The sequence below is a fragment of the Orbicella faveolata genome, unplaced genomic scaffold, assembly GCF_042242905.1.
Source record: "Orbicella faveolata isolate gen_17 unplaced genomic scaffold, um_ofav_v1 contig_35, whole genome shotgun sequence".
NCBI classification, from domain to species: domain Eukaryota; kingdom Metazoa; phylum Cnidaria; class Anthozoa; order Scleractinia; family Merulinidae; genus Orbicella; species Orbicella faveolata.
In genome coordinates this window covers 26,977,501-26,999,535 of record NW_028301564.1, presented here as the reverse complement: position 1 = coordinate 26,999,535, position 22,035 = coordinate 26,977,501, and the positions used below count along the sequence as shown (strand labels likewise).

General features: G+C 39.9%; 1 protein-coding gene and 1 pseudogene across 4 annotated transcripts in view; one reads left to right on the top strand and one right to left on the bottom strand.

Annotated features, from left to right (window-relative positions):
• Positions 1-513: 513 nt before the first annotated feature.
• Positions 514-1,334, bottom strand: LOC149104067 (uncharacterized; annotated as a pseudogene).
• Positions 1,335-1,943: 609 nt separating this feature from the next.
• LOC110047779 (uncharacterized) overlaps positions 1,944-22,035 on the top strand; it is a 35,343-nt gene continuing 15,251 nt past the window's right edge. For 3 of the 4 annotated variants that reach the window (XM_089273151.1, XM_089273153.1, XM_089273150.1), the window contains exons 1-3: positions 1,944-2,104; positions 2,663-2,758; positions 21,238-21,937. In XM_089273151.1, coding sequence (XP_089129277.1) covers positions 2,705-2,758; positions 21,238-21,937 — 754 coding nt within the window. In that variant the 5' untranslated portion in view covers positions 1,944-2,104; positions 2,663-2,704. The remainder of the gene's footprint in view (positions 2,105-2,662; positions 2,759-21,237; positions 21,938-22,035) is intronic. The other variant, XM_089273152.1, reaches the window with a different exon arrangement.

The window sequence follows — 22,035 nt, the reverse complement described above, 5'->3', positions numbered from 1 at the left end:
TTTTCGTTCAATGTATAATAAAACAATTATTAGATTCGGTTTTTGTGATATCCAGCCTCGGCAAAATCACAACGGAGGCATTGATGCATTCGTTTAGAGTTTGATACATCTAGTGTTTGGCCAAGCGACTAGCTTTGAATTTGATTGAATTCATCCAATCGAAAGTTTGACGGTCATTCGATTCTCTTGCTGTGAAAAATTTTATGAAGAACTTGACAAAAACGACATCGGTCGCGCTTTTGCAAAATCCAACGGCTTTCGTTTTAACAGGGGCACCCAACGGATCATTTCGGTAAATTATCTGTTCGGAAGGCCTTTAATCCCCTTTGATTTTCTTAACAGAATTGTCCCCTCGAACTTTCGTGATATGAGAAATTTAGTGTCTGTTGTTTTCGGATTGTTAAAAATGTCGTTTTGGGCACCGAAGAAAGGTCACCTACCATTTTCGGAAAGGTGATAAGACCTAAGGTTTTCGGGCAATGGACACAAAAGCCCTAATAAATTCGAGAATACTCAAGTTTCCTTCTCCCTCACTCCGTTCGTACGAAGGAAAATCATTTTCCTTCTCCAGAACGCTGAAGCATAACACAAATACACAAGACTGTAAGGCAGGCAGAGTGAGAGCACCTGCCTGCCACGTTGAAAAAACAAAGAAAGGGCAAGGAGCATACCTCGAAAAAGAGACCGGTCGTCAGCAGCGCGAGAAGTATGAGCGCTGAGGGGAGTCTTATTCTTCTCGGATTTCTTAAAAGCATTTTGCTTCTTCTTCTTCAAAGCCCTCTCCTACGCCTTCCTGATCCTCTTCTCGTCGTCCGAATCACTAGCTAACTCCTCCGCCTCGTATCCCTTCACCGCAAGCCAACCTGCTTTGCTCTTGTCTGCCAGTTTTATGATCTTCTGACGATGTCGCAAACTTTTTCTTAAGTCCTCAACCTTTTCAGCAGCTTTGTCGACGTCGCGCAAGCCAAGAAAATTAGCGGCTTCGTCTACCGTCGCCTGAAGTTCGGAGTTAAACAGGAACTGGTCTTTGTTGCCTTGGAACTTAAGCTTGCCGGCCTCAGACGCTCTTTGCAATTTTCCAGTTTCACTTGACGATTGCGAGCTTAATCCCGACGAGAGATTTTCAATCTTGTGGTCAAGGTACGTTTTAAAACGTTCGAAAACGTCCTCCGTAGCAGACTCTTTAGGGTTCTTCGAAGTTTCGGGACTCGAGGGCATCTCAAACACGATGAAACAAACAAGAAAACTACAAGCACCGTCGAGTAGTGTCGCACTTGATGAATATATCAACCTATTCACTCCTTATATATATTCCAACTGGAGTCTCGAGAGACTCCACGTGCTAACACAAGATGCGTTAGCATAAATCACATGCGTGTTCACGCTGAACTTCCGAAGGAAAATACATTTCCCCTTGAATAACCGAACAGATAAAATTTTTTCAGCGCAACCTAAAATTAACCTACAGAGCATTAAAAGAACTCCAGATAGCCTAAAACAGCATTTCAAAGCATTAGAGAGAAAACGGTCGTTGGGTGCCTCTGGTTTTAAAACTGTTTAGCGGTGAGTCCAATTTTCGGTCAAGACACTAGCTTCTCATTTAGCTGAATGCATCCCGTCGATAATTTGACGGTTATTTAATTCTTTTGCAGTGAAAAACCGATTAAACTCATCCGAAGGAGGTTGTTGACGGTTTTTAAAAAAGCAGTGAAAAATAAGCAAAGTTCCCTCTGAGTTAACATCTCATACTCATAGAGACGAAGCACTTGTCAGGCAGGATCTTTGACAAACAACTTGCTTCACTTTCAAAATAGCGTCTGCATAGCAGCACAACATTCACCTCCCTGGACAGTGTTGGGAAAATAAAGTTGAGGACCCACCCGCCGTGCAGCTTTGGTTGGCATACGCAGACACGTGACCAGCCGGCAACCAGGGTGGGAACGAGGTTGTCATGCACACACACGTCCGCGTCTGTCTGAACTTTCCAGGATCCTCTGATGTAAAATTTAAAATGACGTAAATATGAATTTAAAAGGCTGGACCTTTCCCTGGTTGCTCCAGTTTCCTTTTGCAGCAGACACTTCGTGATATTAACGGCAAACGAGTAAGTACATCAGCCAATGCATTATAAATCTAAGTTATAACAATTTATACATGAGGTTCGGCTCATGAAAAGTTCGACGTCTGAATCAAAGCCGTTCCAAAGCCGAAATTCCCGGCTGAGCTAGGCGGAAAGAACGGCTGGGCCGTTCCAAATTCAAATAGCCGTTCTTAACTGATTCAGACGCCGAACTTTTCATGTACTTAATTCAATGTATTTGGTTCGGCTCATGAAAAGTTCGGCGTCTGAACTGGGCCTAATTGCACTGCAAAACAAGTGATTAAGACTACTCTAAAACAATAATTTGGGAAGTTAGCGACTGCAGCCACTGCTTCAATCTTCCACAACCAGAAGAAGTGCCTATGTCGATGAAATTTCGACAGTTCTAAAACATTTTTATGATTTTAACATTTGATGATAATTAATTAAGAGATTTCAAGACCTAAATTTGTCATGATTTAAGCCTTATATATCAACCACGACTGTAAGCTAATGCATGTGTAAGCTTTAAGCTTGAATATCATCCAGTCTGCTATATTTTAACGTTGTTTATTTGTTTAGGGATTGGTTTGAACCAGGAGATCACTGCACGTATATAGTGATATGCGATCATCTTGTTTGATTAATTTGTTGATCTTTGGCGTCAGCTGTTTCTTGGTAAGTAAACTTTAAAACAATTTATTGATGTAAGCTTATTTTAAGGCTAAGGAAGTATGTAAATGGCTAAGAATTGAGCTAGTTTAAAATTTATCCTAAATTAAAACGTTCATGACTCAGCATCTATGCTAATTTAGAGAAGGAAAATTGGCAATTAAAAATTTGGTTGTCTTGACGGACGTCACGGTTTTCTGATTTTTTCATTAGGCTGATTTAGCAACAGGACGGGAACGTCAGATGACGACTGCAGGGTGCGCCAAATAACCTGGATTCTGTTCTAATTTGACCATATTTGGGTATTTGAACTGCACGCGCCGTCGTCAAGTGACGTTCCCGTTCTCTTGCTAAATCAGCCTATTAAATAATAATAAACCGCACCGCTCGATTTATCATGCCAAACTAGAATCTGTTGCAAACTCATGAAAATATGGGTGAGTGTCTCTAAAACTAAGACGTGAGACCCCCTCTGAATCTCAAAAACAAAGACCTGAGACTCCCTCTTAATCTCAAAAACTAAGACCTAAGACTCCCTCTGAATCTCAAAAACTAAGACCTGAAACCCCCTCTGAATCTCAAAAACTAAGACCTAAGACCCCCTCCAAATCTCAAAAACTAAGACCTGAGACTCCCTGTGAATCTCAAAAACTAAGACCTAAGACCCCCTCTGAATCTCAAAAACTAAGACCTAAGACTTCATCTGAATTATCTCAAAAACTAAGACCCAAGACCTAAGTTTTTGAGACATCCAATATTGGACCCCAAATTTGCTAATCATTACAAAGAAATGTAAGCCCTAGTGGAACCTCCACTCATGGCCACCTCTCTACAACGGCCACCTCTCTGCAGTAGTCACCTCTCTATAATGGTTACCTCTCTACAATGATCACCTCTCTACTTCTCTACGATGATCATCTTTCTACAGTCATCACCTCTCTGCAACAGCCACTTTATTTTGCCCAGTGGACATTCCATACATTCACTCTTATCTTAACATCTTTATAATGGCCACCTCTCCACCACGGCAATGACTACTTAAACACATCCCAAATGTCAAACCAACCTCTTGACAACAGCCAGTTAATCAAGGACTAAAGAATTGTGTACATACAAAACCCCATTTTTTATTGTAAAAAGTCATGAAACTTGGCCCATGCCATGCATTGTTGGTCATGCCATGCATTGTTCTTTCTGGGTGGCCGTGGTGGAGGGATTGGACTACACTGATAAACTCAGCAGCTCTTCTATCATAACATTATAATTGTAAGAACTTTTGTGTGGGATTTCCCACACTTTGTCAGCACCAGCGATATTTATTCCTTTGTTTGTGTAGAGAGCAAAGTGTTTGTCACATGGTTTCTACTTCGCATGTAGACTTGGTTCCACTAGCAAGAGAGAGGATCCTGGGAACAATCGCGAGGTTGAGGGCTTTGTGTGACGGCCGTGTGATTACTCTTATCGGCTCTTGGTTTTTGGCGAATTCTGACTTGTTTTTGAAATTTGGAGGGAGTCTTCTTAGGTCTTAGTGTTTGAGACACTCACTGCTGAATTTATTTTTCTTGATGCGCCATTTATTATGAGATGGGTAAACATTTGCTTTCTGTTTGTATATGCACAAAATTCTTGGATGAATAAGGAACAATCATACAAAGTTCCAGTTCTCGGGTGGAACTGTCTGCAATTACATATTTAAATTATGCCACATTGAAATTGCTTTGATCAGCTGAAAATCCCGACAATTTCTGCAGAAAATAAAATTCTGGAAAACAATATCACGGTGTGCAGTCTGCAAGTTCTGTCAGAAAATTTATACTTGAATGATTTCATTACTTTCAACCTCTGTCTATTGCTAAAATCAGCATTTTTATATCAACAACTGAAGTTTTATGGACAGATATAACATAATGATAAAGTCCGGTATTTTCCTGTGTATTTGTGGTTAGCAAGTTGCGGTCCCCTCTATAAACCATGATTTGTTGATACGTTACATGACAGTGCAGTTTCCGTAGACTCACAAGTTTAATAGGACAAAAATATTTGCATTTACCTTCAAACTTCGTGTTAATTTCTAAAAGTATAATTTACATACAGTTTTCTAAACTGGAAGCATGAATATTGGCTGACATTTGCAATTGTGTGCTGATTTATCGTAAACAAACTCCGTTCAACCAGCGACCGATTCTATAGCCTGCGTAGCAAGCGTTCCCGTACAAGGCAAACATGGGCTGCACAAAGGAGTTTTTCACATTCGGGCCATGCGAAAAATGGGAAGGAGCAAAAAGGTGAAAGGACGGGGGTGGGGAAGGGGATCGAAGGGAACGCTTAGCCGCAAACCCCTCGATTCTGAAAAACACCCACTGATCACCCATCGACTTTTCATGGTTGATTTCACTCAGTGATTGACAGTCTGTCACTGGGTAAGCCAATTACAGATTACTGGATGTAAAATTTTACTTCCTTCAAAACAAATACTCCACGTAAGTTGTCAAACGCAGGAAAATTTAAGATGTCAAAGACCGGAGAGCGAGATACTCCAAGCGAACGCTGTAGAACTTGTTGGTATTCTTTCAAGGTTAAATTCAGAACAGCATCTCAACCTGGTAAACCTGGCTATATCTCATCAGAAAATCTTTTCAAACCGTCAAAACAAAAAGATACACAAGGAGAAATCCTTGCTGATACTTGTAGAGCTGTTGGAGTCGAAGTAGTGGAAGACAACGAACTATTTTCAGACCGTGTATGTAATCGTTGCGCTCGCAAAATAAGGAATTTGGGAACACTATACCAGCTCATACTGATCAGTTCAATGGGTAGTGAGGCTGCTACTTGCAAGACTTCCACCAAAACAGAGGATTAACGCAAGAGTCCAAGCTGTTGCTCGAAACTCCGCCGGGCAGCAGTCCTTGTCACAAGTCTGTTTGTGTCAACTCTGCTAAAGCTTCTCGCAACTCTTTATTTGCCATAACAGCTGAACAGTCCCAGCAAGTCTTAAAGGAGTTCATTGATTCGAACTTGAACATCGATGATTTACCAACCGATGGGACACTTCAAGTTAAAGTAGTGATCGTTGATAGTACCGGCAAACCGACAACAAGAATTCCCTAGGAGGAAGAAAGTAATCAAATAGTGCGGCAATTTTGTAACGAGAATTGGCAAGCAACCGCAAATACCATTGTAAAACACAAAGATCTTAAGGCAGAGGTTGTTAAAGCCCTGAAAAAAAATGTTTCAGAAGAAGTGGCTAGCTACACAAAATCTGAAAGTATTTTGCTCTTGAACGAACCAGATGAAATCGCAAGCATTTCAAACACAATCTCTCTGGAGGAGTTGCGAATTTTTTGTCCTGTATTTTACGAGTTCTTGGTGGGATCTAGTGGACAAGACAACCAGGAGATGATGAAAGCAGGAATCATTAAAAATGCACACGTACACTTATTAAGTCCAAAGACTTTTATCTACAAGGACTCGCATGTTTCATAATGAAATCACTTGGTTTATTTACTGTCAACACACAGGTGACCCAAGCTCTCAATGTTTATGATCCTTTTTTTCACTTTTATGCGAATGTTCAGCCTTACGTGACATATGGAATATACTATTACATAACGACCAAATTTGACTACGTGAAACGTGATTCTGGCCTTGCAGCATATGGAGGTGTTGTGTTACAACCGTTTGAATTTATAAAGGTTTGTGTGAGAATGCAATGGCTTTGCTTGAAAAGTCAATTACAATTATTCTTATATTTTGTGAATAAAATCTGCTTACCCTGTTACTGTGTTGTATCCTTTGTTGTTTGCCAGCTCCCCAGGCCAATCTAACACGATTTTGGCGAGTTATCATTCTGTGGGTTTCCACTTCTAAAAGAAAGACAAGGCTGGACGCTGATTTCTGGAGTGCCCGCCCCTCGAAGTGAATAAAGCTACTGAAAATAACCCTGCCGGCTCAATTCCTCCGTAGAATCGAAGAAGAGATGTTAAAGTTCCATGTCAGTTCACTGGCTACGTGATTCCATCCACAATGCCTCCACAACAATACATTTATTTCGAGATTGCTTCGCTCGCAAATTCAAAAACAGCCGCTTCACAAAAGTTAGGACACTTTAACGGTGTTGGGTAACTATAATAAGCCCGACTGGAGGTAGTCAGCCACGATTTGTCAACAGTCAAACCAAAATGCTCCCAGGGTACCCTCGTGCTTTATTTTGTCAAACCCATAAAGGGAGTGCCTGGTTACCCAGGGAGCATTTGTTTTGACTGTTGACAAATCATTGCTGAGTACCCCTGGTCGGGCTAATTATAGTTACCCAACACCGCGAAAGTGTCCTAACTTTTGTGAAGCGGCTGTTTTCGAATTTGCGAGCGAAGCAATCTCGAAATATATGTATCGTTGCGAAGGTATTGTGGACGGAATTGCGTTGTGAGTGAACTGACATGGAACTTCAACATCTCTTCTTTGATTCTATGGAGGAATTGAGCCGGCAGGGTTATTTTCAGTGGGTTTATTCGCTTCGAGCAGCGGGCACTCCAGAAATCAGTGTCTGGCCTTAATGTCTTTCTTTTAGTAGTGGAAACCCACAGAATGATAACTCATCGAAATCGCGTTAGATTGGCCTGGGGAGCTGGCAAACAATAAAGAATACAACACAGTAACAGGGTAAGTAGATTTTGTTCACAAAATATAAGAATAATCGACTTTTCAAGCAAAGCTGTTGCATTCTCATACAAACCTTTATAAATTCAAACCGTTGTAACACAACACCTCCATATGCTGCAAGGCCAGAGTCACATTTTGCGTAGTTAAATTCAGTTGTTATGTGATAGTATATGCCACACGTCACGTTAGGCTGAACGTTTGCATAAAAGTGAAAAAAAGGATAACATTGACAGCTTGGGTCGCCTGTGGTCAACATAGTGGCAAGTGGGGTAAACAATATTAAATGCGATTTTAAAGCGGCAATCAAGCTTACCTCAGCCCCGTCCAAGTTTCTACTGTGACTTTCGTCTACAATACATGCAGCCATATTTTCGTTAAATAATGAATCTTTTGTTTTTAGAGCTTTGAGAAAACGCTTATCCATGGCGACTTCAGCTGAAGCATAAATAACGTTGAACTTCCCTTGATGAATATCGTCCAAGCAGTTCAGTTTTTCATTTAAATCGCAAGCCGTCATTCCCATAGAATTCACTTCTACCACTTGATCTCGAATAATACTTTGCAATGGAGAAATAATGATGATGCTAGAGAAGCCAGTTCCTCCTCCCTGTTTACTTCGCACTTCGCACATCATGACAAACAACTGAAAAATTAAACTCTTGCCGAATCCAGTTGGAAGCACAGCCATTACATCTTTGCCATTAAAAAGATGGCGCATTGCATGTTCTTGTTCTTTTTTCACTGAAAAAGCCATCCTGGTTTCGTTGAGCTTCAACAAATTAAAACTTCGCTCAAACACGATTCAAAATCTTCCATACATTCCGCCAGTTTGATCTCTTTGATCCCAAGTTAGCGTAACAATTTGACACCTACATGTCAAACCTATCAATCAAATATACCATGCCGCACCAATCAGAAGCCCCATTCATGGGCAAATGGGTTTATCAGAATCGAGGGGTTTGCGGGCAAGCCTTCCCTTCGCTCCCCTCCCCCACCCTCCTTCTTCCACCTTTTTGCTCCTTCCCATTTTTTGTGCAGCCCAAATGTGAAAAACTCCTTCACGCAGCCTATGTTCACCTTGTACAGGAATGCTTGCTACGCAGGCTACCGATTGTAATATTTCCGCTGATGAATAAAAGTAGACAGTATTAAATATATTGCTGTTCCTTGGTTCAGGCTTACTCTTATGGCTTTATAGTACTTTTCCAAACAATTTCGACTGAATAGAGACTGAACTATTCATAGGGGGGGGGGGGGGGGTGGGGGTGTCTGCATAGGAGCTGAGGCTAACTGAACTATTTGTCTCCACTGGAACTAATCAACAAATCCCAGAACAAATGTAGTCAAAATACAGCCGATGAAATAAAGCTGTTTCCACAGTAAACATCCTCAAGCCAACGGGATTCAAAAGTTGTGTTTGCCCCAGTTAGGTAACAAAAGCACAATAGCATGTCAACTCGCATCACAACGAAACAGGCTACATTTATTGTTGATTGCACGGTCTAGAGTTACCACTAAAAACACAAACTGTCTCGTGTGCACATGCTTTGCAATGATGCCATTTGTTTTTGCCCATGCTCGGCCTGCTGCGAAAAACAAGCCTAACCTGCAAAATGTTTTTACTTCAATGACTCTTTAATCTGTCAATCAACCCCCACCCCCCCCCCCCTAGTAACTTGGGGCTACAATTCTGCTGCTAAATATTAAGGGCGCTGCATGCGATCTTTTCCATGTATCCATGGGTATTGACCACAGGAAATTTACCTCTGGAAATATTGGTCATACTCACTAAATACAGTTTCCCATGGTAAAAGGATCATTTACCACGGTAAAAAGAGCCCTGTGTAACCAAACCCTATGAGAGCAAATTTCCCGGAAACTAAAGTCCAAATGTGTTTCTCCTGTAACCATTTTTTTCATCTGTGGCTTGGGGTCTTCTAACCAGGACTCTACAGTATCTTTACTCGACATTCATCACTGCAACATGACAAAATGTAAAAGTATTCACTGTAAAGCTACAATTTCTCTGATTTATCCATAGCGCATCAACTCTTATTTGACTGAAATCCCACACAAGTTCGCATTGCGGACCTATTTTTAACTCTTGGCCTCATTCATCAGTTTTGATATAATGGGTGATTCCAAGAAATATCCATACCTTACCATGGGCATGAAATTCAGAGCTAACCCCCACCCCCCATGCGGTCACTCCAAAACGCAGACCATGCAGACTGCAGACCGTGCAGACCATGCAGACCGTGCAGACTGTGCAGACCGTGCAGACTGAGTACTTTTTTTCTAACACTTGACTCACTTTTTTCACTTCTAGTGACAAAATAGTGTTCAATATGTCCTAATGTTTGTTATTTATCCACAAGCGGTACAAACTCAACATCTGACTGTTGATTCATGCATTTAATAGACCTTCTATGGGAAATTCCCTTTACTGGTCCTAAATATACTAAAATCAAGCATAAAAATAAACTTACATACATTCTAGGCGTAAATTGCGTCAATTTTTGACGGGTTTGTGGTTTTATTAATTTTATTTTGTCCAATCTGTTGTTGTTGTGTCTGCTTCACAAAGTACAGAATCGCCATTAGACTAGGAGTATTCCTCTTTCGCTTAGTTGACTGTAAGTAAACCTCGAGGAAAAAAATGCTCGCATGAAATTTTTTCCCAACAGCCATTTGGAATTACATTTTGCACACCAAGAGTAGAAAATGCACGTGTTACGTGTGACATTATAATACAAGCGAAGTTTATTTCTACATTTTACAGTGTAAAATAGCTTTACTTAAGCATATTTAGAACTAATGCGAGTTTCCTTTGCAAAATCTATAACACATCAACAGTTGCATGTAACCACCGAGTTTGCGCAGCCTGTGGATAACAAACACTACAGTATATAATTGAACAGAACCAAAAAATATGCGAGTCACAAGAAAATGCAAAAACAAGAACATGCAGGGAAAAAAAGTACTCAGTCTGCACAGTCTGCATGGTCTGCACGGTCTGCGGTCTGCAGTCTGCAGTCTGCATGGTCTGCGTTTTGGGGTGACCACCCCCATGGGTTTTGGAATTCCAAACTTTGTAAACCCCTCCCCCATGTCTTCTGAATTCTAGTCCAATAAACCTCCCCCCTCCCCCTGGGAATTCTAAGATGCTTCCCAAGGCATGGGTATGGACATTTTCTGGAATCACCCAATTAGTCACATCTTCCTCAGGGTTGTCAGTGGGTTTTTGAGTAGCAGGTTCCATCCAAAAAGTAGGCAGCTACTTAAGTGTGCCTGAAAAACTTGCCGCAGAGTGGCTGGTCACAATGTGCACTGAGCATCTTTTGGGGAGAGTATGGGAGGGGGGTTAGATGGTTTTTCCCACTCTTAATTTGATCTTATAGTTCTGGTATGTACCTTTATGAGTGATAACTCGAGTCATGTATAACTGGACAGCTTACGGTCAATATGCATGTCATTACCTTTAGTTTCTTTACATGCCATGCAATTACAAATTCTGAAAAACTGTAGTGCACATGAAAATAACTACATTAGTATAGGTAATCATGCAGTTTCGAGTTCAATTTGGAATTAATTTGCACGAGTGAGTTTTTCAAAAAGTTGAAATTGCACAAGCCGCTTCGGCTCGTGCAATTTCAGCTTTTTGAAAAACTCACAAGTGCAAATTAACTCCAAATTGAACGAGAAAAACCGTATGATTACTTATTAATAATATAAACTTGAAAAAATTTGCGCAGAGGAAGTGCCGGAAGATCTTTCTTGAAGCCATTTTTCTCATTTGAGAAAACTTTTTTCGAAGTTTCAGCTCAAAATTTTCGTCATCATTTTACGTGATATCATTTTCTTATAAAATTTCCTATTTTCTTTCAGTCAATCATAATCCAGAATTTCGATGTGTAATTTGCACTGGTGTTACACTTTTTGCACTGGTGTTACACTTGAACTGCACTGCTCTTAGCCAATCAGAATCGAGTAATTTTTTCATGTGTATTATTATCCTACATAGTATATTATCTTTTGACATCATCTGATCTCATCAAGACTTCATTTCCAAATTAAATATTTTGTGTTTACCCTGGTGTTTGTATCACTCTAAGCCGTTTTTAAGCCATGTGTGTTTTTACATTTAGAAAATTACTACCTCGCTTCAGAAAATACAAAGGAGTATTTTTATTTACATTAAGGTGGCTGAATGCAGTTTTTGATACCACTGTTTCATTTACCTTTTTCTCTAAAACCCTTGATCCCTCAGTCGTCAAAAATGGCAGCAAGCAAGTTAACAACACAAACTTTGGTTTTTTGATGGTTAAGCTGACGTATGTGCTGTTACCATGGCAACATGAAGAAATATAAACAAGCCTTTACAATCGGTTTTGTTTATTTGTAGAAAATCTAGTCATTAGATATTTTTTCAAAACTTGCATGCAACAAGCTTGTAACAATTCTCACAAGTTGCCACCATTTTGCTAATTTAACAGAGAGATCTTTAATTGAATGGCTTGGTGCAAGACTGACGTAAGTGACTTTTTCGGGTGAAATTTTTTTTTTCTTCAAAAGTGCCTGAATTGTTGCATGTGCTTTTCAATTTAGTAGTAAAACATACCCCTGTATTTTTTTTTGGCCGTTTTGCGCTTTGTTTCTGAGAAAAACGAGGACAAAATATCGAAGCGTGTACAATGACCGCAACGAGGCGGAACAAGAGAAAACAATTATTTAAATTTTCAATACAGTTGTTAGTTCGTGTTGACGTGGTGCAAGTGATAAATGCACGTGTACGTGATGGATAATTTTCTTAGAGTGTCGGTTCAAATCCCGAATTTTTCCTCTGGTTTTTTTTCTTTTTCCTCCGTTTGCTCTTCTTTTGAATTTCTTTTTGTTAACAAGAAAAACCTATTGTTGATTTCAGCCGCCGAACAACGCTGGTCAGATCCGCTGGTTCAACACTGGCTTCGACATTTCTCCTTCGCTTGACAACCCGTCTTGGACGGCTGTTTTTCTTAAATTGATTGAAACGATTTGCTGCAAATTGTTGCTCTGGTTCGTCATCAAGCTTTGTTTGAAACGATCATCGATTTTACAATCGCTTCACTGAATGGCGTGAAAACGCACATGCATGCCACGCGGACAAATTCTTATAAATACACAGAATTTCACCACAAGCGGTACATTAGCATTCGTAGCTCAATCGGTAAGACGTTGGGCTGTTGAGACAGCGGCTGGGTTAACGCTGGCTTAGACATATTTCCTTCACTTGAGAACCTGTATTGGACGGCTTTACTTTTTCCATTTCAATTGCTGATTATTTTTAGTTTGAAATCAAAGACTGATTCGCCCAGCCAAGGAAACTAACAACTGAAACAAGCAAAACAAACCACAGTCAATGAACTCTGATTAGACGGAAAGCAAAGCCTGACGCTACTTTTCGGAAAATAATTCGTAGAGGACAGAAAACATAAACAGAAAACCTCACTGAAAAGTTAAAAACTGAAATCAAAATTCACGCTTATCCATAGTCCATACCCGTATTATTTTCACGCTTTGACCTAGTCAAAACCGAACTCTGACGAGATTGGGTTTGTATTGTTAAAGGGCATGTAAACCCAAAAAATGCTATTTTGGGGACCACATAGTCGTTTAGTGCATACATGACATCTGCCAAATCTGTAGATCTTTTGTTCACTTTAGCCCGTTTTTACGTTGAAAAATCGCTTCAAAGTTCTAAACATCTGCCATCTTGAATTGCGCAATCTAGCAGATGACGTCACGGGTGGACCTTGAGTTACGGGAAGTCAAAGGTCTTTCTTGAACACGTTGTGAAATAAGCACATGTTTACATAGTTTCTTTTGGAAAAACACCACATCTTCATTATGGTAAAACGCTGTGTCGTTCAGTTTTGCAGTAATTCGAACAAAACAGGCCATACTTTGCATAAGTTTCCAAACGACGCTAATTTGAGGCAGCAGTGGGTAAAATTTGTTCAAGGCGCAAATCGAGCCTAGCGAAAAGGGCCGATTTCGTAGAGCCGACGGAGCATTCGGTTATTTGCAACATTCATTTTTCTCCGGATTGTTACGAAAAAAGTTTCATGGTAGAAATGGGGCTGAGAAAGCAAAGTCCTTTACCTTCTGGTGCTGTACCGACGATACAGTCTCCAGCAGCAACAAATTCTTGCGACAAACAAAAGCGGCCTATCCAAAATGAAGGCAGCAAACAACCGGAAATGGCTGACAGTGCCGATAAAAGGCCTAGAAGAAGAAGAGCTCTTCAAAAGCTTGAGGTTAATAGGGTAAACCACTTTATCTGCTATTCTTCGCAACACAGATAATCTCTCCTTCCTTTGAGAAACCCTGCAAAGAAACAGCAGTAGAACAATATGTGTCACGCTTACACATCATTGAGTAACTAGAAAGGTAATTACGGCAAACCACGTTTGCGCCTTTGTACTTGTTAACCCCATTGCTGCCAGTGCTGTAAGATATTTTCAATAATTATGATGTAAATTAGCAATCACATTCTTATCCCTCACTGGGTTGGTGGCTTCAACCCAGTATACGTGGTGCCAAAATCGCCTGGAAAGGTGCTTCGGATCTTGTTTACAGCACAAGATGGCAGCGCAACTCGGACATGTTTACCAACTGAAGATAACCCCAGCACCAACAAACAAGCTGCCGATAGGCAATGTATCGAAATCTCCTACACGAAAAATACAGAGAAATAACTATCTACACTAGTGTTGTACTAAAATAAAACCAGTTACGGCAGAGGTAAATCTGACAATTGAACGGCGATAGTTAAAATAAAAGTAAACTTACTCGTTTCCTGTGTGATTATCTGTGCCGTGCTGCTGCCTGAATGCGTAATAAGCAGTTTAAAGCACCCAAACATTAAGACAGGTCGACTGAAATCCTGGATGCTAGGTAATACATTTCATTTGTATTTCTGGCCTCTGATTTTCTACTTTTTGCCAGACTTGTCCGACTGCAACACTTTCGTGAGCAGTCGGCATTGGCTGACATACTTGACACTCACACCTTTTAATGCACCCAAGAAAGGTCGGGAAAAAAGACAACAGCAAAATTTGGCGAGCTTCTATTTGCGTGCTAATCTGACTATGTGCCGGCTTCAATTGATGTTCATCTGCTAAAAATGTAATTTAATTGCAAAATGATTAAACACCAGTCTGTGTTTCCAAGACGGTCTGAGTTGTTGTCATCTGGTTCTGGGCTGGCTTCTTGTTGATCGTTTTGTCGGACCCTTCGTGGCTCAGATTGATACGGACGAGGCCCAGATTGTTCCACAGCTACCACTGAATTTTCTACATCACTATCATACAAATTCATCAAATTTGAATCGCTGTCATCCGATAAAAGATCCTCCGAGCTACTCCCACTTTCCCGATCCGCCATAGAATTCTCATAGGGAATCCCTATTGCGCAATGTTTGTCTTCCACCGCTTACGTCACGACAGATGGCTATTGTTCTCACTGGAAGTGGATTTTTTCTCGTAAAAGCTGTTTTTCTCCTTAACGAAACCCAAACGAGCAAAATAAATGCCAAATTCGTTTTCTACGTTGCTGTTTGCGTCAAATAAGAAAAACTTGTATTTTTGGGTTTACATGCCCTTTAACTTGATTAGACTGCAAGCAGTCTCTCTTTTGCAAAGTATAACACACACCAGACAAATTTGTAAAAATTCTGAAAACTCGCCAACGTCAATGCCATAAAATTTAAGAATTGGTTATATCAACTCCTCACTACAATTTTAGGCAATACAAAAACACTCCAAAACAGCTATACGTGGATGAAACATGTTGATTCGTTTGCTTTTGCTGAAAACAATAAGTGCGAAAAAGGTGGTGATTTTGCTTGGACTTTGACACTGCTGCGCCGGTACAAAAAAAGTCAACAAACCACACTGAATCATAATGGTAATGGTACGTTATTTAAGTCTCGTTCAACGCGTCAACTTTGGTTTAGACTGCGTACGTTATAAGGAGTAAGGTCCTTGTAAATCGATGTTTTCTCACTGACTGTAGGCTCGATTTCCGCCGCTTTCTCGAGTCCGGTCTACGTTCCTCCCCTGGAAGAGGGGGAGGAGCGCGGGCTCTTTTCCCGAACAGCAGCTGGTAATCGAGCCTACACTGACTGTTGTTCATGGATAATCGAATACTCAACAACAACAACAATTTATTTCAGTATTCCCATATATATATGTAATTACATAAAATAAATAAATTTAATTACAATAGTAATAGAAATATATGTGTAGATATATTTATATATTTCATCAAATTACAAGAGACTGTCTTAAATCCATACATAAATGAACATAAGCAGCTGACAGTCGAGATATAAAAGGGTCACCATTATTAAAGAGAAAAATAATTTTTAAATTTTTGTCGAAGTCATTGAAATTGGGATATCTCTCGTTTATATCGGCAAAAAACTTGGAACGTAGATTATTGTAAAGTTGACAAGAAAGTTTAAAATGAAATTCATGTTCAACGTCTTTTAATTGGCAGAAAGGACAAATTTAAGTGAATACCGAAAGCTCCAGTTTCTGTTGTGGTTATTTTGCTTTTTCCGGCTACTCTTAAGATTTAATTAAAGTCATTCAATGCGGGAAGCGAGTAAAATCGAGTCTATTTATTTTCTGCCTTTTCCAAGCGACGCAAACACAGAATTTAGAAACGATTTAGAAGGCTTTCTGAATGTGAGAAGCACAATGTGAACCTCAGGGGGGTACATGCCTTAAAGGAAACCCTTTATGTTATAATTAATACCGACAAAAAGAGAGCTGTCATGGCATTTAAAAATTCTACTTGAAACAGACCACTGAAACAGACAGAGGGTAGGCCCTCGACTTAGTGGAGACAAACTTTATCCTTCCTGCCCCTCCCCTCAATCATTTTTCTGGAATCTGCAAAACTCTAACAGAAACGTGACCAGCCGCAACCAGGGTACTTCCTCGGGGGAGGAAGAGAGAGGACCCTGGGAATGGGGTTGTCTTGAAAGAAGTGAGCTCGTAACGCCGTATCTATGGATACAAAGAAATTGGTAGACTCAGCACGTATATTTCTACGTGATTCTTTTAGCCACGAGTACGGTGGCCCATAGGTGCCATCCTAAAATTTCACTCCTTACAAATTTTATTCGGTTGTATTTTTTCTATCCCGCGATATTTTTATTCCTTGATAATCTTTTGCACACATTTTTTAATTATCCGAGATAGTTCTTTTTATCTCAAGATTAATTTATCTCGAGATATATTTCTTTTTACCTCGAGATAATTTTTTATTTCGAGATTATTTCATTTTGAGATAATTTTTCATCTCGACATAATTTTTCATCTATTTTTTTTATCTCGAGATAATTTTAATTCTAAATACTAAATTAGATCATTTTTTATCTCGAGATAATTTTAATACTAATACTAAATGGATAGTGGGTGGAACTTACTAGTCGAAGATATCCCATATTTGTCCATGGTGGTACAAAACTCGCCTTTCTGTTGATGGATCGTATTGCCTTACAATTTGCATAAAGCGAACTGGCAAACTCCGATCCGAGAAATAGTTTAACAATTCCCTTGTTTCACTCAGTGACAACAGCTCAGTATTACAAACAATGTCGCAGAATTCGTTTTCCTCCATGACTGGATATCTCAAATTCTTAAGAATCTGCTCTGCAAGGATTTGTCGCCGTTGTTTACCGTGAGCTTCAAACTTAAGCTTCTTGCACTCATTTTCTGCCCACCTATTGATAGTGACGAATAAGTCGATTTCTTTAATGTTCAGAGTGTCTCTTTTCACCAACTCAGTCAAGTCCATTTTATCCACTTCAAGGAACTCCTCAGATTCCAGAACGTCTTTGCATTCTTTATCTATAAATTTCCAACATGAGCGCAGGAGGGATTTGTTTTCAATAAGTTTTGAATGTTTCAAGACACAAAATACATTACTAAAATCTAGATGATCCCATAAAAATAATATGCAACGTTTGGTCAGGGACTCAATCATATATTTCTCCACCAAATACAGTAGTTGTAAAACGTTGCTGCCGTTGAAGCGGACCTCTCGGGTATATATGAATCATAGGAATTCTAACATCCCTTCGTAGTCGCAGTCGGGGAGATGAATGTTTTTGCTCGTTTCTGCCGCTAAACTTCCACAAAACATGGCAAAAAACACTGGGCTTGCAATCACCAACAAGAACCTATGAGCTGGAATCACCTTCTTGCCAGTGCTGCTGGTTTCTCCATCAATGGACGAAGGAACGACAAATTTCATGTCACTCAACGCATTGGTGCCTAACAAACATTTGGATCTTTCTTTGTAGATCTCTATAATCGCAGACATGATGTTTTCCAGTCGTAAAAGAGATTGAAACTTAAGATATCAGTGCCTGGTCGCAAAAGGCTTCCTCAAGGAGTAAAGGAAATAGGGCACGTCCAAGGCGGTCCGCAACAGCTGAGCCTGTAAAAATATGTCATCACTTTGTGTTAACGGAAACCAATTATTTGCTCCAACAAACGGAAGTCATTACAAGACATTACGTTGAGAAGCAAACAACAACAGTTTTATTATTTTTTGTACCCTCTGCCTGAATTGCAAAGTGTAATAAACAAGGCAAAATCATTGTCCTCGCTTAATGCTCTATATTTTCAAAATCCTCAAGCATGAAATGGCTAACGTTTTTGCAAATATATGGGAAAATGTTATCTAAAGGTAATACCGGGTGTTTTCCAGTCACCGAGAAATTCTGGAAATTTCACTGGAAATTCCCATCGGGTGAAAAACACAAGTTTCATTGGTTTCCAGGATGCCCTCTCAGGCCTCGATCTCACTAGTTTTTCTACATATATGGGCACCTATCAATTCTCATGTGTAGTAGGCTTACAGTCTTTCCCGTAAAAAACCATGACCAGAGAAAATTTCTGGAATGTTTATTGTTTTGCGACCAATCAGATGCGAGATGAAACCGCAAAAGATAATCGCCAAACCGCAAGGGATTAGTCACGACTTGACACGTAACAATGAGCTGGCTTCTTTTTCCATGACAAATCTTCCATTTTACTGTGAATTGGCTCCTCAAATTCACGTGATGTGTTAGAGCCTATAATGATAAATGGCAGGCAAATTGAGATCATTTGATTTTGTAAAGTCTTAGGCATCAACATCTCAGCCGATCTCAAATGGAATGAACATGTGAAAGTCGCTGGCAGAAAGGTCGCGTCACGCTTGTATTATCTTTGACAGCTGAAACGCGCCAAGGTTCCATCTAAACACCCCCTATTATTTTATGACTTACATCCGCTCGGTCATTGAATACGCTTGTGAAATTTTTCACAATCCCCTACCGCACCCCGGGAGGGGGGGTACTCCCTTATATGGGCTATATAGGTATGTGCGGCCCCAAAGGGTAGGTTTTTTCAGCCTTTTTGGGTCATAAATAGGGTATCAATTTTGGCATTTTGGTTATAAATAGGGTATGGTGTTTGCACTCTGGTCTTGAATCAGGTATGTTTCTTAGAAGAAGCTACTTTTTCATCATTATCAATAAGACTGTCAACAAAAGCCTTGCATAACTTAAGTTTAGGGCAACTGTGTCGGCTGCAATGGTCATAAATAGGCTATCAAATTTTTGGTCAGGCCATAAATAGGGTAGCAAAAAAAGGAGATTTTGGTCATATATAGGGTAAGGGTTTTGGGAATTGGGCCGCACAACCACCACCCAACTTTTCTGGAAGTACCCCCTCCCCCGGGCTACCGCAGTACCTGTCAGTGACCTCGAGAGACTTCAAAAAAGGGCGCTCCGCATTATTTTTCCTGACCTCTCGTACACGCAAGCTCTATTAGCAACAAATCTTGAGTCTCTGTTCAATCGCACAACTCGCACAAGTTACATCATCTTTTGTCACCTCTAAACATTCCAACAAGAGAGCTTAGAAAGCAGCGAAAGTTTAAAGACAAAGAGTTTCCAGAGTAGTTTTATAGGGGAACTTTGAAGTTTTACCCACCGTTGTGGCGGGCGTTGTTAGGGACGGACCATTATAAAAGTTGCGGGGGGGGGGTGTGGGGGGAAGACAAAAAAATCCATACATGAAAAATTCACGTGAAAAATAAAAACATACGGCCGGAAAAGGCAGAAAAAAAAACATACCAGTTAAGGAAACGAAAAACATGCACACATGCGAACACAAAAAAAGTTACTAGCCAAGCAGAAACTCCCCCATCCCCCACCCCCGCTTCACTTTTCTTATGGCCCATCCCTTACGGGAATCGTCACCGTTTGTCTTGCAATGTGGACATTATCGTGTTGATCCGAATCGTCGAACGGTTGTCACAAAATGTTTAACACGGTGTTCCGATTCTAACCGTTTTTATTCTTATTTTTGTGTGAGTTTTTGGAACAGACATGACCATTAAAGAAACTAAGGTAAAAATAATGGCCTATGAAACGAGATTAACGTTTCCATCTTCTGTCTTATTATCCCTTGTTGAAGGTTTACTGGAATATCTAGAATTTCCTCTGTTAAAGTTCAGTTATTTTCAATACTCCTGTTACTTATTTCCTAAAGTATTTTCGTGCCAAATTTCGTGAAATTCTAATGAGTGGTTCTTGAGAAATAGGAGTATTTCCCAGAGTGCAATTTTTCATTCAATCGCAATGTTTAGACTTACTACGCATGCGTTGCAGTTAACTGGGTTCTTTCAGTAACAAAGAAAAAGCTGAGAATTGCTGGGTTCTTTGCATCCTTGCCTTTCCTAACATATCTTTGTAATGAAAGACTGAAGCCACTGCATTCAATTACAGAGAATAATAGCACAGATAGTGCAGGTCAAGAGTAAATAAAATGATCGCTCTATTGACGGCATGTTTGTTTTTTGCAATCCTTGTGCGTGCGCTGAATCGCATCAGCAAAAGCGCGCACGAAAACTGTGTTCGGCCACCTTAAATGCAAGGGAAAGCATAAGTAATTCTGCAGTTTTGTGGAGGGTATCAGCCAGTTTCACAGCGCCGATGGTCATGTTGCCACTGACAGTCGTGATGCTAATAATTGTGTAAATAAATCTACTTATCTCATTAATTCTGAAAAAAAACAAAAACACTTCAATCCTGTTTGTTGCAATGCCATTTGTAAAGAACAAAAACTTACCTTTTACCAGATACTTCTAAGATTTTGTACAAATATTCTGTGTTTTGTTGGAATCTAAAATGATGCACCTAGGTGTTTTATGGCTGTTTTCAAGTTTGATTGGGATCAATTTATCATGGCTGAAATGCTATTTTAATATAATGCATAAATTAGTCTTTCAACACAGGAACCTGGGTATTGAAGTTGTTGTGTGAGGTCTTTCCATTTCATAAACAATATGAAACGTGTAAAGGAATACTTTTTATCAACAATTACCTTGCTCTTCACTTTGGTAAATATCTTCTGATTTTTCTGTGATCTTCTTTTTAACAAAATTAAAATAGGGTAAAGTTCTATTTCCTGCATTCCATTACCCTCCGCTGTCTCCTTTCGCTATGACTTTCCACCACGTGGGCGCTGATGAGCACATCTTAATTAAATCAGTTTCGAATCATGTCACCCGCTTTTTTTTTTCATTCGTACTGATCCAATTTGTTTTCAAACAAATTATTACCTGAACAATTTTATTTCCATTTTATTTCTCCAATATCATGCTCAGTACTGACCTACTAACATTTGGAGTAGCCGGCGCAGTATTCAGAATAGCCGGTGAAATGCGCAGGTTGCCGGCTTATTTTGACAACTGTGCTTCTTGTTCTGCTTGTTTAGGAATTTCATGCATCCTCAGAAATCTGCAATGGAAACGAGTATACTGTTACTGATGCAGATGGTAAATTCTTATATTGCCAGCCATGTGATACATGTCATGAAGGATACGGACTGGAACCAACATGTGGCAGCACTGTTCAAAGGCCAGTTGAAAACGTTTCCTGTGAACAATGCCCTACTGGAACATTTTCCAATAAATATGACTCTGGGCCGTGTTATAAGTGCCAGGTTTGTGATGAACACCAGGTTGTGATATCGTACTGCAATAGCCAGGCAGACACAAATTGCAGTCAAACTTGCAACAGCGGCTATTATTTCGCTAGGGGTGTATCACAGTCCTGTCACAAATGTTCCTATTGTTGTGATGATGAAAAAGATGAAGAACAAGTGGATTGTGCCAGGCAAGGTCTTAAAAAGAGTAATCAACATTGCAGTCATCGAGTTGATAAGAACTGTGCTCCAGATCTGTCCACAGACATTTCTTCCCTATCCACTGATGGAAAAAAGCAATTTGACTTAGGAAAAACACTTGCAATATTTTTTGGTACACTTGCTGGTGTGGCTATTATTGTTCTTGTTGTGTATGTATTATGGAAAAGAAGACAGAGCCATGGTCAAGGGCAGATCACAGCACCCGTCGCTCAGGATCTAGAGATTCCCAGCATAGTCATTGGTGATGCAACAGTTTCTACATGTGCATGTAAGTAGTATTTACTGGGTAATTTCCATGGTTTTGAAATATAAATTAAAAAAGAAGAAAGAGGAAAGTGTGAGAATTAATGAACATGTACTGTTGTG